Source organism: Rhinichthys klamathensis, unplaced genomic scaffold, assembly GCF_029890125.1.
Source record: "Rhinichthys klamathensis goyatoka isolate OS25496 unplaced genomic scaffold, OSU_Roscu_1.1 h1tg000188l_1, whole genome shotgun sequence".
In the NCBI taxonomy this organism is placed as follows: Eukaryota; Metazoa; Chordata; class Actinopteri; order Cypriniformes; family Leuciscidae; genus Rhinichthys; species Rhinichthys klamathensis.
The window spans coordinates 1,421,847-1,439,707 of NW_026606715.1; the positions used below are offsets into that span (position 1 = coordinate 1,421,847).

General features: G+C 36.3%; 2 protein-coding genes across 4 annotated transcripts in view; both read right to left on the minus strand.

Annotated features, from left to right (window-relative positions):
* Positions 1 to 7,138: 7,138 nt before the first annotated feature.
* bag2 (BCL2 associated athanogene 2) lies at positions 7,139 to 9,987 on the minus strand. The gene is made up of 3 exons (XM_056261916.1): positions 9,773 to 9,987; positions 7,756 to 7,865; positions 7,139 to 7,684 (listed from the first exon to the last, which is right to left on the minus strand). Exons 1-3 carry the CDS (start codon positions 9,886 to 9,888, stop codon positions 7,290 to 7,292), a joined length of 621 nt encoding a protein of 206 aa, XP_056117891.1. The 5' UTR covers positions 9,889 to 9,987; the 3' UTR covers positions 7,139 to 7,289.
* Positions 9,988 to 10,629: 642 nt separating this feature from the next.
* The window catches only part of znf451 (zinc finger protein 451), a 29,955-nt gene continuing 22,723 nt past the window's right edge, over positions 10,630 to 17,861 (minus strand). For 2 of the 3 annotated variants that reach the window (XM_056261912.1, XM_056261913.1), the window contains exons 10-13: positions 15,564 to 17,032; positions 11,440 to 11,532; positions 11,235 to 11,312; positions 10,630 to 10,791 (exon numbers count right to left, since the gene is read on the minus strand). In XM_056261912.1, the coding sequence (XP_056117887.1) occupies positions 10,751 to 10,791; positions 11,235 to 11,312; positions 11,440 to 11,532; positions 15,564 to 17,032 (1,681 nt within the window). In that variant the 3' untranslated portion in view covers positions 10,630 to 10,750. Of the gene's footprint in view, positions 10,792 to 11,072; positions 11,105 to 11,234; positions 11,313 to 11,439; positions 11,533 to 15,563; positions 17,033 to 17,861 lie in introns of all 3 variants that reach the window. The other variant, XM_056261914.1, reaches the window with a different exon arrangement.

Consider the following 17,861-nt stretch of genomic DNA (forward strand, 5'->3'; position numbering starts at 1 on the left):
TCTCTAATTCGATTATTACTAGTAAAAATTACAATTAAAGAGCTTTCTAATTCGATTATTAGTAAAAATTACAATTAAAGAGCTCTCTAATTCGATTATTACTAGTAAAAATTACAATTAAAGAGCTTTCTAATTCGATTATTAGTAAAAGTTACAATTAAAGAGCTCTCTAATTCGATTATTACTAGTAGAAATTACAATTAAAGAGCTCTCTAATTCGATTATTACTAGTAAAAATTACAATTAAAGAGCTCTCTAATTCGATTATTAGTAAAAATACAATTAAAGAGCTCTCTAATTCGATTATTACTAGTAAAAATTACAATTAAAGAGCTCTCTAATTCGATTATTAGTAAAAATTACAATTAAAGAGCTCTCTAATTCGATTATTACTAGTAAAAATTACAATTAAAGAGCTCTCTAATTCGATTATTACTAGTAAAAATTACAATTAAAGAGCTCTCTAATCCGATTATTACTAGTAAAAATTACAATTAAAGAGCTCTCTAATCCGATTATTACTAGTAAAAATTACAATTAAAGAGCTCTCTAATCCGATTATTACTAGTAAAAATTACAATTAAAGAGCTCTCTAATTCGATGATTACTAGTAAAAATGACAATTAAAGAGCTCTCTAATTCAATTATTACTAGTAAAAATTACAATTAAAGAGCTTTCTAATTCGATTATTAGTAGTAAAAATTACAATTAAAGAGCTCTCTAATTCGATTATTAGTAGTAAAAAATACAATTAAAGAGCTTTCTAATTCGATTATTAGTAAAAATTACAGTTAAAGAGCTTTCTAATTCGATTATTACTAGTAAAAATGACAATTAAAGAGCTTTCTAATTCGATGATTACTAGTAAAAATGACAATTAAAGAGCTCTCTAATTCGATTATTACTAGTAAAAATTACAATTAAAGAGCTTTCTAATTCGATGATTACTAGTAAAAATTACAGTTAAAGAGCTCTCTAATTCGATTATTACTAGTAAAAATTACAATTAAAGAGCTCTCTAATTCGATGATTACTAGTAAAAATGACAATTAAAGAGCTCTCTAATTCAATTATTACTAGTAAAAATTACAATTAAAGAGCTTTCTAATTCGATTATTAGTAGTAAAAATTACAATTAAAGAGCTCTCTAATTCGATTATTAGTAGTAAAAATACAATTAAAGAGCTTTCTAATTCGATTATTAGTAAAAATTACAGTTAAAGAGCTTTCTAATTCGATTATTACTAGTAAAAATGACAATTAAAGAGCTTTCTAATTCGATGATTACTAGTAAAAATGACAATTAAAGAGCTCTCTAATTCGATTATTACTAGTAAAAATTACAATTAAAGAGCTTTCTAATTCGATTATTAGTAAAAATTACAATTAAAGAGCTCTCTAATTCGATTATTACTAGTAAAAATTACAATTAAAGAGCTTTCTAATTCGATTATTAGTAAAAATTACAATTAAAGAGCTCTCTAATTCGATTATTACTAGTAAAAATTACAATTAAAGAGCTTTCTAATTCGATTATTAGTAAAAATTACAATTAAAGAGCTCTCTAATTCGATTATTACTAGTAAAAATTACAATTAAAGAGCTTTCTAATTCGATTATTAGTAAAAGTTACAATTAAAGAGCTCTCTAATTCGATTATTACTAGTAAAAATTACAATTAAAGAGCTCTCTAATTCGATTATTACTAGTAAAAATTACAATTAAAGAGCTCTCTAATTCGATTATTAGTAAAAATTACAATTAAAGAGCTCTCTAATTCGATTATTACTAGTAAAAATTACAATTAAAGAGCTCTCTAATTCGATTATTAGTAAAAATTACAATTAAAGAGCTCTCTAATTCGATTATTACTAGTAAAAATTACAATTAAAGAGCTCTCTAATTCGATTATTACTAGTAAAAATTACAATTAAAGAGCTCTCTAATCCGATTATTACTAGTAAAAATTACAATTAAAGAGCTCTCTAATCCGATTATTACTAGTAAAAATTACTATTAAAGAGCTCTCTAATTCAATTATTACTAGTAAAAATTACAATTAAAGAGCTTTCTAATTCGATTATTAGTAAAAATTACAATTAAAGAGCTCTCTAATTCGATTATTACTAGTAAAAATTACAATTAAAGAGCTCTCTAATTCGATGATTACTAGTAAAAATGACAATTAAAGAGCTCTCTAATTCGATTATTACTAGTAAAAATTACAATTAAAGAGCTCTCTAATTCGATTATTACTAGTAAAAATTACAATTAAAGAGCTTTCTAATTCGATTATTAGTAAAAATTACAATTAAAGAGCTCTCTAATTAGATTATTACTAGTAAAAATTACAATTAAAGAGCTCTCTAATTCGATTATTACTAGTAAAAATTACAATTAAAGAGCTTTCTAATTCGATTATTAGTAAAAATTACATTTAAAGAGCTCTCTAATTCGATTATTACTAGTAACAATTACATTTAAAGAGCTCTCTAATTCGATTATTAGGAACAATTACATTTAAAGAGCTCTCTAATTCGATTATTACTAGTAACAATTCCAATTAGAGAGCACAAATTAATTTTTACTAGTCATATGTCTCCACTGACTTAGAGAACTCTCTAATTCAGTTGTTACTTGTAAGAATGCAATTGCAGAGCTCTTTAATTCAATTACAGAGCTCTGCAATTATACATATCTTTATTTCGTCTTTTTACTAGTAAAAATTATATTTGAGAGCTCTGTAATCAAAAATGAATGGAAGTCAACGGAGACATGACTAGTATAAACTAATTAGCTCTCTAATAATAATTGTTACTAGAAAGAATTGAATTGTAGAGCTCTCTAATTTAATTCTTACTAGTAAAAATGCAATTACGACGAGTAACGCTGGGAACAATTTAAGCTCAAACGGCTTGCCATAGAATACGGTGATCTTGCTACTGAAGTGTAAATGCTATTAACGCTGTGTGTGATCACAGTGATCATCATCATATCGCCCAGCCCTTCTCACTGCTACACGCTTCAATCATTATATCACTTATGCATTCATGAAACTGCATCTACATGACGTCTGTTATCTCGTGTGAATTACTGGAATCCATAAAGTAAATGCACATATTTTCAGTGAGTTTCGTCAACATCCTCCCAGAATCATAAGTGTATAAAACTCACTTTAAAGTGTCTAGAATACGGTTATCCAGATTAGCACCGATTCCTCGTGTTTAATCTTGGGCTAAATTGCACAGATACAGTATTTAGGCTTTATATATGTACAGGAAAACCATTCCAGGAGCTTATGTTTCATGTAAACAGATTTCTAGAGGATCCATGACTAAAACAAGCCTTAACCACTAAAGCCATTCACACGCACTTGAGTGAACACAACCAATCATTGGAGGAGAGGCGTTTCAGTGCAAGTGTTGAATTGATGTTAATGAAACTTATGTGCTAAATGTGTTACTTAATTTGGGTCCATCGATCAAGACAGCGCTCTGAGTTTATGCTTTAAATGTGAGTGAATCAAAGGACGTTTCAACGTTATAATCTCTGATGGATTGACAGCGTTTTCCGCAGGTTTTGTGGGGATTCCTGAACTTTTGATTGAATATATTTATTCATGAAACGCATGTCTTGCATTTATGTTTGAATGTGGAAACATGGTACTCGGCCTTCATGTTTACAGCGCTATCCCTGATCATTACTGATGTTCATATGACGATACTACAGTGGACTAAAGGCACTTTATTTCTCTGATGGAATTCCTGATCATGTTATTAATAGGTTATCTTAAATATTCAGTGAGGATACAACTATAATTTTTTTTTCTAATATGAAAAGTGCTTTGAAAATGTTTTCTTTTCTGTTTTAGTCTTCTTTATACTGATGTATTGATGACTTCCCCGTAGATGTTAATAATCACCCGTCACGACCTGCAGTTTTAGTGTCATTTGCAGTGAGTTTTCACAGTATGATGCTCAGTTCAGATTCACACGTGATCCTTTGCTCTGGGTTTGGGTTGTTGTTAAAAATGGACAAAATAAAGAATCTATTGTAGTCTTTTGACTTAATTGTACTTTTTTTTTTTTCTGTGACGACCTTATGTGTGCATAATTACGAAACAATGTTGTGAATATTTAACTATATAAAATAAATCCAGAAATAAATATTCACACGTCCACCACAAAAAAAATATTTTTATTCAGCAGGGATGCATTAAATTGATCAAAAGTGACAGTAAAGACATATATAATGTTATCAAAGTTTTCTATTTTAAACACATTTTGAACTTTCTGTTCATCAAAGAATCCTGGGGAAAAAAATAATGGTTTCCACAAAAGCATCACAAGTTTTAATATTGATAATATAATTTTTTTCCTGAGCAGCAAAGCATCATATTAGAGTGATTTCTAAAGGATCATGTGACACTGAAGACTGGAGTAATGATGCTGAAAATCCAGCTTTGATCACAGGAATAAATTACACTTTACTATATATTCACATTTCTTTTAATCGGAATAATATTTCACATTATTAATGTTTTTTCTGTGTTTTTGATCACATAAATGCAGCCTTGGTGAGCAGAAAGACTTTTTCAAAACAAAAAAAATCCCCAAACTTTTGAACACAAGTGTAACTTTGCTTGATTTGCTACACTGATTGGCACCTGTAAACATCCAGACTAATAAACCATGTTTTTATTTTATTTATTATTATTTGTATTTTGTTTGATTGAACATGGGTATCTTTTATCATAAAGCTGTTGGAGCCACCTTGTGTTGTGTCTTAAACTTGAACTGTATCGCAAGGCATTAATAAAAAAAAAGGAATATTGTTCTAATAAATTGTTAATTGGCTTAGTTATAAAGCAAAAGTTATAAACCTTAGAGAATTGTAGAATTGTGATTTCTATTCAGGCTAAAAAAAAATCATGGAAATGGTGTAGTTATGAGTGAAATTACTTTAAATGCTGTTTGTTTAAATCTCTACAATTGTTTAAAAAAAACCCTGAAAATGTCATTGCAATGTATTGGTCAAAAGGTGTGTGTGGACCATGGTTAAATCTGTTAAAAGTTTATTTTTCATTTTTAAGGGTTGTTTACACGACAACGATGTACTTAAAACGGAAACGTTTTTCCTTTGCTTTGTCCGTGTACAGAAGACAATGCTGTCAAAACAATCTCAGTATTCTGCTGTCAGGACAGTCGATGGCGACGAAACACGAAGCGCCTGAACAGTAATGTGATATTGCATATGATAACAGTATCGGTTTAAAAAAATTGCACTTTGTAACCCGTTTTCAAAAGTTTGCGTTTTCATGCCCCCAAAACACCGTTGTTGTGTAAACGAACGTCCAAAACACATAGAAAGTTTCCCATTTTTAGTTGAAAATGCTGTCGTGTAGGCTAAACGGTCCCTGATAGCGATTACAAATCTAAAATCAAGAACCCTCTCAGGCAGTTTGACTCAGGCTGTAATGTTTCCTCAGAGAGTCAAACCTGACGCTCAAATGTGAGATTCCAGCGAGACGAACGTTCTAATTAGAATGTAGAGAACGTGTAGGAACACCACGTGCAGCTGCGCTAAAAATACACACACACGCACACACACACACACATGCGAGAGAAATAATATTCATGAGGCTTTAGATGGAATGTTAGAACAGAATCACTTCTGAACACTGACTGAATTCACATTGATTATTATTGGTTAAAAAACATTAGGAAAAAACTGTCATGGGTCAATGTCAAACATATAATTTAGTAACTAATTATATGTAGGCCTATAACAAAGGGTTTATGACGTTAAATACATAGGCTAGAAGTAAATAAAAAAATAAATATGCATGTGACCAAGAGGCCAACAGTGGTAAATAATGTAATGACACCTTTACATATCTGTATGTGTGTGTGTGTGTGTGTGTGTGCGTGTGTGTGCGTGTGTGTTAAAGGCACATATTCTAATGCTCGTGATTCCGCTCAACCTCTATAGAGAGCAAAAGTCGGGTTCCGGAAGTAAAATCTCCATTCATTTTCTCCATAACTGATTTTTAATGATCACTTATAAACACAGTTATGATGGTGTTAACCGATGGTATGTGCTTTTGTCAAAGCCATCGGCCTGTATTATTTCAACTTATTTTTTAAACAACCGTGTTTTTAACAGCTGAATTTGTTTAAAAAAAACTACATTACCCATGATGCTGTACAGAAGATTTTTTTATTATTATTATTATTTATTTTAAATTTATTTTATTTATTCGTATTACTACGAATACTACTATACTACAACAATATACTATCGGCGGATGTGATTGACCAACGGTTAAATAGAGAGGTTTAATTAAAGGGGTTTGAGTGACTAATAATCAACATTTAACATGATAAAAAATAATGTTTTATGTAATGTTATCCGTGTTACATTATATCTGAAACTACAATGTGAATTTTTATAAAGATCCGTTTGGCCATCAACTTGAACGCACCTGAGGATTATTGGAACGTATCCATTATTTGAGCGTTTCCATTATTGGAACGTTATTATTGGAACGCATCCATTATTTGAGCGCATCCATCATTGCATCCATTAATATACGCATCCATTATTGGAGTGTATCCATTATTTGAACACATCCATTATTGGAGTGTATCCATTATTTGAACACATCCATTATTGGAGTGTATCCATTATTGGAACGCATCCATTATTTGAGCGTATCCATTACTGGAACGCATCCATTATTTGAGCGTATCCATTATTGGAACGCACCTGATCACATCCAAGTTCCATTATTGGATGCGTTCCAATAATGGATTTGTAAAAAAAGGCGTCCAGGTGCGTTCCAATAATTGATATGCTCAAATGGATACGCTCATTATTTGAGCGTATCCATTATTGGAACACACCTGAACGCTTTTTTTTTTACAAAATGGGAAAAATGAATGGGAAAAATAGTTGGAACGCATCCATTATTGGAACGCACCTGAACGCATCCATTATTTGAGCGTATCCATTATTGTAACGCATCTGACTGCCTTTTTTTTTTTTAAACAAATCCGTTATTGGAACGCATCCATTATTTGAGCGTATCCATTATTGGAACGCACCTGAACGCTTTTTTTTTTTTTTTTACAAAATGGGAAAAATGAATGGGGAAAATAGTTGGAACGCATCCATTATTGGGACACACCTGAACACTTTTTTTTTTTTTTTTACATATGGGGAAAATGAATGGGAAAAATAGTTCCGGAACAAGGCCATAGAAAAAGTGGTCAGGCACTAATGCACTTTATTTGCCGTTGGCAAGACTAGAATAATCAACTGTCTGGTTATCCATAACTTTAATGGTTTTCTCGGCATTGTCCACGTTCCTGATGAGGGTCTCGAGACGCCTCTTGATCTTCTTCTGGTCCTCCAGAGCGCAGCTGATCACGACGCTCTGAAACTTCTGGTCCACAGGCACGGGTGGAGCGTCGGTCACACACGCGGCGTGAAGAGCCTGAAGTCTTCTCCTAGACGCCTCCATGTCCTCCAGCAGCTTCCCAGCGATCTCATCAATCATGGCGATGGCGTTCTTCAGGGCCTCCTCCTGCTGGCCACTCCTGATGGTGTCCACAGACACGTGCACTGTCAAAGCCCTGCCCATGAGTCTGCTGGCGGTCAGAGAGAGCTCTTCCCGTTCCCCTGAAACACACGGTCAGATGAGCGCTAATGCGTGATCCATTAGCAGCCGCTAAAGCACTCGAGCAGTTTACCGTCACAGATGTTCCTCATCTCCTGGCTGTTCTGTATGGACTGGATCATCTCGATCAAGCTCTCTCTCTCCTGCTCCATAGCAGTGGCTTCCTCGCGAAACGCCTCCACCCTGAGACACACACACACACGCCACATTATTAGTCATGATTCTCTCTAATGTATAGAGTTTTTTCAGTTATTACATTTATTTGAACAATTATAATAAAGGTTTTAAGTGTGTCCCAAGAGTTATTGTCCACTCTCTTATTTTTGACTTATAATGAAAGTTGGAAAAGCTAAATGACATCATATCATAAAGCAGTCATCAACAACTTGGGCAAGTGTGTGTGTGTGTGTACATGTTTTTCTATCTCGGTGGGGACTTAAACCTGAAAGCACACAGACTCATGGGGACTCGTGCCACTGTGGGGACCTAAATTGAGGTCCCCATGGGTAAACACACTTATAAATCATACAGAATTATTATTATTTTTTAAATGTAAAAATGCAGAATGTTTTCTGTGATGGGTAGGTTTAGGGATAGGGGCAGTGTAAGGGGATAAAATATACAGTCTGTACAGTATAAAAACCATTATGTCTAATGTGTGTGTGTGTGTGTGTGTGAGAGATCCTCGATTATCTTAACTATTTTGACAGATTTTATGTCAAATTTCATTGTGGTTAACCTCACCACTTCCACTCTGAGGCAACATTAAACCAATACATATTTTAACAATTACAATTTAAAAACTGTGATATTGTTTATTTGATAAATCTTCTGTGTTAGCTTGTTTTTCTCAGACAGTGGCTGACTCTAGGTCAGAATGTCCACATGTTAAATCAGTTTAGGTTTAAAGTTGAAGACATAGTGTATTTAAAGTTATTTGGTAATGTTTAACATATTGTTTCCTATCAAAACCAATTGAAACAAAAGGAATATTGTTACTGGGTGTATGTGAGAAATAGGAAATCATCTATTTTTTTATACCACTTGTTACTATTTTGTCCAATCTATCACTTTATCAACTCTAAGCAGTTTTTTAAACAATAATTTCATAAAAATAAAAACAATTCAGTGACAGTGAAAATGTATTGGAGTATCAATAATGTACGTTAAAAAGTGAACAAGAAAATCCTTTTAGGCATTTGTATCTGAAAAGGAAAAATGTATATATTCTGATAATTTATTATCTGATAGGCTTTTAAAGGGACAAAAGGACATGAGTTTATTAAGAAAATGTACACAGTGCCCATAAATGAGAATCATTGTTCATTTGTCCCTAACAAAGTGGACATTTTTGATGTACCATTTCATTGATTTTGTTTAATAAATGGTTAGATTTATTTACCTGAGCTTGACCAAAATTATATTTTTTTATGTTTTACATCACCAATTACACAAAAATGTCTTTTAAAAATGGAGTTTGATTATCTAAATTGTAAAAGTCCTGAATCAGGTCAGTTCAAAACCACCTTCACTTCATAGCGAGGCTTTATCATGTATTCTTACCATACATTTCTGGAGGACAGAATTCATAAACATTCTTTATTTAAGGTTGATGAACTCAATACAACAAATTTTGACTTTAATTGACCTTAATTCTTACAGATCTCCAGCCCCGTTGTGACAATAACTCACAGAAAATCACATATTGGTCACACTTTAGAGGTGTCAATTGACATGCATGTATTTTAAAATAGCTCTAAGTAACGTTACAATGTGAAAACGTGCATTGTGTCATTTAAATGTTAGTACATACTCGAGGCGTTTGATTTAAAGATGGGATATTATAGTTTACAGACGGACTCGATATTGTTTTGCATTCCACAAAACAAAACCTATTTTTCATACTCCACATTTATGCACGTGTTGAAAACAGAAATGTTTGCACGATAAAAAGTTTGCATTTGCAATGTTTTAAAAACTGTTACTGTTCAGTTGCGTCAATAAACAACAGTTAAATTTGAGCAAATCCTCATGGATCATTTTAGATCTCGTGAGAAACGATCCCAAGAGTCAATATCCACTAATCTCACCTCATTTCAATTTGATCCAGATTTTCCAGTAAGCGTCCGGACCGGTCCGCCATTGACATGGTTCGGGTGAACTTGCCTTTATCGTTCATTTTAGCGTTAATTTTAGTTTGTGCCATATCTGCTGCTCGTCGCGTTAATGAATGTTTAACGGATGCAGTGACCTATAGGATATATATATGAGAGAAACACCCGACCCGAGCAATATAGCGATGTCCGGTCAGCGAGGGAATCGTTCACTTAGACGGATTCAGAAGAATCGATTCGCACAGCGTTTGCAAATCACTGTGCCACTGTAAAGTGACATTTAACAATATTTTTTCGAGCAGGTAAAACATAAATCTGGCACAAAACATGCAAGTTAGAGAGTAAAAGCGCCGAAATGTAACACTTTTGCAGATGACAAAGTGTCGCTCCTTCATTTCTATAAATTAAAAGTAATGTAAGACATCTTTAAATAACGCTCAAACAGTAGTACAATACAAAATCAACAAAATATTAATACATGAACTCAAATGAACAAATGAAAACTTTGTGATGACTCAAAAGAATCGCTTCATTAAATTCGAAACCGTTTGTTGGAATGAATCGCCCAAAAAGAATCGATTCTCTGAACTGAATCGACTCCTCAGCGCTATCGACCACCTTCTAGCGGTTTCCAGCGCTCTTGAGTAACATCTCCAAACATGGGCTGGAACTGCCCTCGGTTTTTCACTCCTTCAGACACGAGTGTAGGAGTTCATCTCTGGGATTTCAGAGGAGGGTGGGATCCGCTTTAGGGTCAAGAGCCAAGATGACATCAGAGAAAAGACAATAACCAGAACACAATAAGATAATGCTCAGACAGGAACAGGCAAACGCCATTTTAATTACTTTCCTTTATTTGAACTTAAAAGAAAAACACAGAAAGAAAAGAAATACATGTTTAATGGCTACAGTGCATGGACGACATGGGAAAACAGGTCCGTTTCTCTTTCCTCATCAAAACTCCTGTAAGCTTCTTTTCAATGCTTCTTCCATTTCTGCAAAATGAGAAAATGGGAAAAAAATCAGTTATATTGTTTTTGTATATTGTTACAATGTATCGATCAAATTGTATGCAGATTTATAATTCATCCAGTCAGTGATTACTCATACTAACATGATGACAGATGCAGTGACACAATGTTCAACTTGACAATTTCAACATCTGTGTGGCTACACCCAAACCCAGCACCATATATGTGCTCCTGAGACCCTCATAAATCCCATCCATTACAATAAATATCACACTGAGACGGAGTTTCATAAAAATGAAACATACCCACAATGATAATACTCTTCATGCATGCAAAGCTGGCAAAATAAACATCTGATTAATGCATGAACAGTGAACTCTCAACACTACAGAAATACAGTGGTTCAGAAACCACACGGTTCAGAAACAACACACCAGAAAGACGTGTCTAGACTCATGATGACCCACCAATTTCCAACTCTTTTGATTTCATGGCCTCATCCGCACTCAAGGCCAAAGCCAGTTTCATGTCATGATCAAACGAATCTATGGAGAAATACAGATTGGTCATGTTTTCCATGTAACAGCACTAAGATCAAATGAACATTGCAAATCTAAAATGAAATATTATGGAAGTACCGAAAAACCAGAGAAGAGAAAGGTGAAGACCTACCTTCATCTTCAAAATCTTGCGAAACGCTCACTTTTTTTTTAACATCGAGAGCATTAGAGGTAACGGCATTATTCACATCTTGAAACTCCTCCACTAAAGAACAACAACAAAAACAAACACATTTTTACTGTGATTGCACATAACAGTTCTTTTTCAAATCATGAAAAACAGTCAAATTTGTCCAGACTGGTGTAACTGATCTACACTCACCTAAAGGATTATTAGGAACACCTGTTCAATTTCTCATTAATGCAATTATCTAATCAACCAATCACATGGCAGTGGCTTCAATGCATTTAGGGGTGTGGTCCTGGTCAAGACAATCTCCTGAACTCCAAACTGAATGTCAGAATGGGAAAGAAAGGGGATTTAAGCAATTTTGAGCGTGGCATGGTTGTTGGTGCCAGACGGGCCGGTCTGAGTATTTCACAATCTGCTCAGTTACTGGGATTTTCACGCACAACCATTTCTAGGGTTTACAAAGAATGGTGTGAAAAGGGAAAAACATCCAGTATGCGGCAGTCCTGTGGGCGAAAATGCCTTGTTGATGCTAGAGGTCAGAGGGGAATGGGCCGACTGATTCAAGCTGATAGAAGAGCAACTTTGACTGAAATAACCACTCGTTACAACCGAGGTATGCAGCAAAGCATTTGTGAAGCCACAACACGCACAACCTTGAGGCGGATGGGCTACAACAGCAGAAGACCCCACCGGGTACCACTCATCTCCACTACAAATAGGAAAAAGAGGCTACAATTTGCAAGAGCTCACCAAAATTGGACAGTTGAAGACTGGAAAAATGTTGCCTGGTCTGATGAGTCTCGATTTCTGTTGAGACATTCAGATGGTAGAGTCAGAATTTGGCGTAAACAGAATGAGAACATGGATCCGTCATGCCTTGTTACCACTGTGCAGGCTGGTGGTGGTGGTGTAATGGTGTGGGGGATGTTTTCCTGGCACACTTTAGGCCCCTTAGTGCCAATTGGGCATCGTTTAAATACCATGGCCTACCTGAGCATTGTTTCTGACCATGTCCATCCCTTTATGGCCACCATGTACCCATCCTCTGATGGCTACTTCCAGCAGGATAATGCACCATGTCACAAAGCTCGAATCATTTCAAATTGGTTTCTTGAACATGACAATGAGTTCACTGTACTAAAATGGCCCCCACAGTCACCAGATCTCAACCCAATAGAGCATCTTTGGGATGTGGTGGAACGGGAGCTTCGTGCCCTTGATGTGCATCCCACAAATCTCCATCAACTGCAAGATGCTATCCTATCAATATGGGCCAACATTTCTAAAAAATGCTTTCAGCACCTTGTTGAATCAATGCCACGTAGAATTAAGGCAGTTCTGAAGGCGAAAGGGGGTCAAACACAGTATTAGTATGGTGTTCCTAATAATCCTTTAGGTGAGTGCAGAGCCATAGAGAGAAAGAGTTGCGACACGCTTTGATGTCGCCGCGACGGCTGTCACATGGTTCATGTAAGCCCCAATAGTTCCACAACATACGCGGGCTGTCATGTTCTTCTATGGACAGACAGCAGCGATTGCATTATTAAACGGTAAATATAAAATAAAACACACACCCAAGTACTTTTTCAGCTGTTATTGCATTTAGTTAATGTCAGTTTTGCATTTGGAGAGGCAGGGTGACAACTTAGATAAGTTTATAGGCTATATTTTTGGAGGGAAACGCTAGTGTTCATGTTCGCATGGGTAGTACCACTGGCTTTAGCGGCTCTAACTTAACTTTTCCATGTCATTCATCTGATGATGGACGTCTCATGATATTTATTTTAGCACAACTGGGCTGTATTAGGCTATTGATTCCCGTGATCTTGCTTATAAATTCCGCTTCGTGATCACGCAAAGAGGTCTGCGGTCCGTTCACAATTCCAACCAACATAAAATATAAATAATTACGCTGTGCATGTACAAATGAATAATTTAGGAGGGAAATAGACTGCTCCCATAACTTAGAAAGCAACGACTATATACAGCAATGTTCGGTAAATATTCAACCGAAAAATATTCTTCATAAAATGAAACCGGAGAGAGATAGTTAATGAGTGAATTAACTATGTTCCTAAATACATATAAGCACATATATGCATAACCCTAACCCATTTAAATAAATGAATTGTGTGTGTGTATGTATATATAATGTTATATATAGGCTATATATATATATATATACATACATATAAAATGTTATTAAAAATATTATATACATCAGTTACCGTAAGTTAGCTAACGTTAGTGAAGTGTTGGTCACGTAAGCTATCGCTGCAATGAACCTATTATCTTCCAATAAACATTTACTAAAACTGGCTACATAAAATATAACTACAGACTAGATTTACGAGAGGTCGGCTAATGTGTGTAAAAGTAAAAAAATACAGTAATTTCATTAATTTACCAGCGAGCGTACTTCGGAAGCACTGAAAATGAATGGGGTTCAATGGAGAAACTATCAGTGTTTGGAACTATTGGCCGCTCCACGACACGCGTTACTTCCGCATTCCAAAGTTCCTATGGCGGTCTATGGGAGTGTCGCAACTCTCTCTCTCTATGGCTCAGGGTAAGTGTATAATTCAATGCTGTGCTGCAGGGATGTGTTTTTGAAGGCCAAAACCCAGAACCATCCGGTTCCATCATCCTGAAGTCAATGGATTATTTGGGGTTTTGCCAGAAATAAGGTCTGTGGTGAACACAAGCTCAAGATATTATCATATTATAGAATACATCAGAAATGACCCCTTGTGACTTTTTTTAAAAGCTTTTACTTGTCTTGAAAAAGGTTGCTAACAAGTGTCTCAATGGGACTAGAGGATGAGATGAACTCATCTACTCACTTTCACAGCTTTGTTGTGTTCATAACCACACGTTTGCACACTATTCCAACTAAACTTTCAGGATTTTTTTTTTTTTTTTTAAAGACTGAAAGAGCTTAGTAATGGTGATGTTGACGTCATGTGACAGCAGTGTTGTTCGTTTACAGCCTACGTTTAGTTTTTTCTTCTACATTCAAAAGTTGTGTTTGTGAAGATTATCACGAAGACAAAACGTGGAAGATCATAAGCTTTTGTTGTATTTTCTGCAATAATCCAAAAGCCAATGGAAAATCCAATTGGGTTTTTGTCGAGGGCATCAGGGTGATGCGAACCTACGAGTTGGCCTAAAAAAATGTCATCACTACAGCGCTCTATTGGCTCAGTTCACTTCAGAATGAAAACTTCCTGATGATTTACTCTCCTCCACGTCATCCAAGATGTTCATGTCTGTCTTTCTTCAGTGGAAAAGAAATTAAGGTTTTTGAGGAAAACATTCCAGGATGTTTCTCCATATAGTGACTTCAATGGGGTCCAACGGGTCGAAGGTCCAGATGTGAGTTTCAGTGCAGCTTCAAAGTCTCGACACGATCCCAGCCGAGGAATAGTGTCTTATCTAGACAAACCATCAGGCATTTTCTAAAAAAATTTAAAATATATTTACTTTTTAACCACAAATGCTCTTCTTAAACGTCCACGACTTTACGCATTACGTAATCACGTTGGAAAGGTCACGCGGTAACTTGATGGAGCCGGAAAAGTCTCATTTTCTCCCACTTCAAAATCGTTTTAAAATTCAAGTGAAAATTTCAAATAAAAAAATGTAAATGGCGTTTGACTTAATCTTTGCTTTGTAAACAAAGTAAACACTAGGTCGGTACTTCCGCGTGACCTTTCGAAGTGATTACGTAATGCATGAAGTCTTTGACGTGCAAGACGAGCATTTGTGGTTAAAAAGTATTTTTTACATTTTTTTTAGAAAATGGCCGATGGTTTGTCTAGATAAGACTCTTATTCCTCGGCTGGATCGTGTCGAGACTTTGAAGCTGCACTGAAACTCAGATTTGGACCTTCGACCCGTTGGACCCCATTGAAGTCACTACAGTATATTTAGAAAAATCCTGGAATGCTTTCCTAAAAAACCTTAATTTCTTTTCGACTGAAGAAAGAAAGACATGAACATCTTGCATGACGTGGGGATGAGTAAATAATCAGGAAATTTGTGAACTACTCCTTTAAGGTTGGAAAAACCAAGCCAGTAACTTGATACTGCATATTCCTCACCATTACTCTGAGGGAAGATCTCCTCAGCGGTTATAACACTGCCGGTGGAGGCTGGTTTATCGTCTGTGGCGTTGGGTCGGGAACAAGCGCAAGGCTCTGACTGGCAGTGATGCTTATGGTAGTGTGAATGGAAACTGGGCACATCTTTGTGGCTCTGTGAGCAAATGGTGCAGAGAACATCAAACCGTTTCTCACTGCCCTGGGTCTTGTGGTGTAGGAGGAGGTGTGTCTTCATCTCCGCGTAGGCCGGCGTGTTTTTGTCGCACTGGCGGCAGCAGTATCTGCATTTATTTTCGACGGCCAACTGTTTCATGCACTTTGTGAAAATTTCTTTCCTTTCCTCTTTGCTTTTCTCAGAGCCCATGCAAGCACAAAGTTGTGAAGGAGTCGGACTCGTACCCGCTATGGGACTCTCAACAGCGTTCGCCTGGGAATTATTCCCAGCCGTTTCCAAGCGGTAGTAGTCGTGGCTATGCAGACTGTCGTAGTGCTCCTGAAACTCGTTCTCGGTGTCATACAACATGCTTTCGCAGAGTCCACAGAAGTAGCGGAGGACAATGTCGCCACCGTGTTCGTTGGCGCAATGGCGTCGCAAAGTGGACTCTTTAAAAAACTTTTGCGGGCAGTGGCCACAAGCGAACCTTTGGAAACTATGGCTGCTCAAATCCCCGCAGTGTGTTCGCACCGACGCCTCCGAGTCGAAGAGATCCTCACACATTCGACAGAGCCAAGACTCGACTTTCGGAGGTGAGACGCGAGAGGAACTTGCTGGCCTGAGGATTTTGCTTTCCGCACTTGTTGACGGTTTAGGGGACATGCTAGACGAGACACGCTCGTCTAACGCGTCTTCTCTTTCTTGGTAATAGTTGTGTCCTCTATGGCTCACACCAATATGAGCCATGATGTCTTCCATCCTTGGCATTTCCACTTTGCACTTTCTGCAGTGGAAAAGAAAGTTGGATAAATGAGCGCCACCGTGGAACCGGCTCATATGCAAGCGCGTTATAGACGATTCTCCCATTAACTTTCCACAGACGGCGCATTTGTGGAAGATCTGATTTGCCGCTTGGATGTGTTTCTTTGCCGTTTCCTCCTCGGTGAAGCGTAGACCGCATTCACAGAACCAGGCGAGCTGTAATCGTTTTCCTGGTTTGGCTTGGGAATCTAAGCTAGCCGGTCTTTTTCGCTTGGCTAAAGGCCCATTTGTATAGTTTTCTGTAGCCCCACATGCCATGCCCTTCTGAGCATTTCTGATTTCACAGTAGTTGCTGTAGTAAAGAAGACCTCTGGTCATGCTGCCGACTCTCTCCACCTCGTGTTTCATGAGCTCTTTGTGCTCCTCCATCTGAGCCACGCTAAGAAAAGGTTTGAGGCATGAGGAGCATTGACCCGTCACCGCCATCTTCCTCATGATGTCAGCCACGCTTTGATCGGCAGTGGCAATGGCGCAGCCATGTCTGCATTGCACACTGGGAAACAAAACAAGAAGCATAGAGTTGTTAGTGCACAACGAAACCTGGATCTCAAAGATCCAGGTGGATTTGTTCACTTTAGAATTCATTTCCTGATTATTTACTCATCCCCATTTCATCCAAGATGTTCATGTCTGTCTTTCTTCAGTGGAAAAGAAATTAAGGTTTTTGAGGAAAACATTCCAGGATGTTTCTCCATATAGTGTCTTCAATGGGGTCCAACTGTTTGAAGGTCCAAATGTGAGTTTCAGTGCAGCTTCAAAGTCTCGACACGATCCCAGCCGAGGAATTATTATTATATTATTATTATTATAGTCTTATCTAGACAAACCATCGGCCATTTTATAAAAAACAATAAACATTTATATACTTTTTAACCACAAATGCTCGTCTTGAACGTCCACGACTTCACGCATTACGTAAAGGTCACGCGGTAAAACTCCATCTCATGTTCTCCTCCAACTTCAAAATCATCCGACATCATTGTTTTACCTTTTTTTTTTTTTTATATGACGTTTGACTTCGTCTTTGCATGTTTGTATTGGGTCGGTAATTCCGCCTACGTCACGCGTGAACTTTCAACATGATTACGTAATGTGTGGCGCATCCCAGCTAATGCAAGACGAGCATTTGTGGTTAAAAAGTATATAACTGTTTTTTTTTTGTTTGTTTTTTAAATGACCGATGGTTTGTCTTATTCCTCGGCTGGGATCGTGTCGAGACTTTGAAGCTGCACTGAAACTCACATCTGGACCCCATTGAAGTCACTATATGGAGAAAAATCCTGGAATGTTTTCCTCAAAAACCTTAATTTCTTTTCCAATGA

What these genes read in the sequence shown, in the direction of transcription:
- bag2 (XM_056261916.1), bottom strand. Translation starts at nt 9,888, where the DNA reads ATGGCACAAACTAAAATTAACGCTAAAATGAACGATAAAGGCAAGTTC. An exon ending in CTGGATCAAATTGAAATGAG is followed by an intron (nt 7,866 to 9,772) that starts GTGAGATTAGTG and finishes TGTGTGTCTCAG; the next exon opens with GGTGGAGGCGTTTCGCGAGG. An exon ending in GATGAGGAACATCTGTGACG is followed by an intron (nt 7,685 to 7,755) that starts GTAAACTGCTCG and finishes CGTGTGTTTCAG; the next exon opens with GGGAACGGGAAGAGCTCTCT.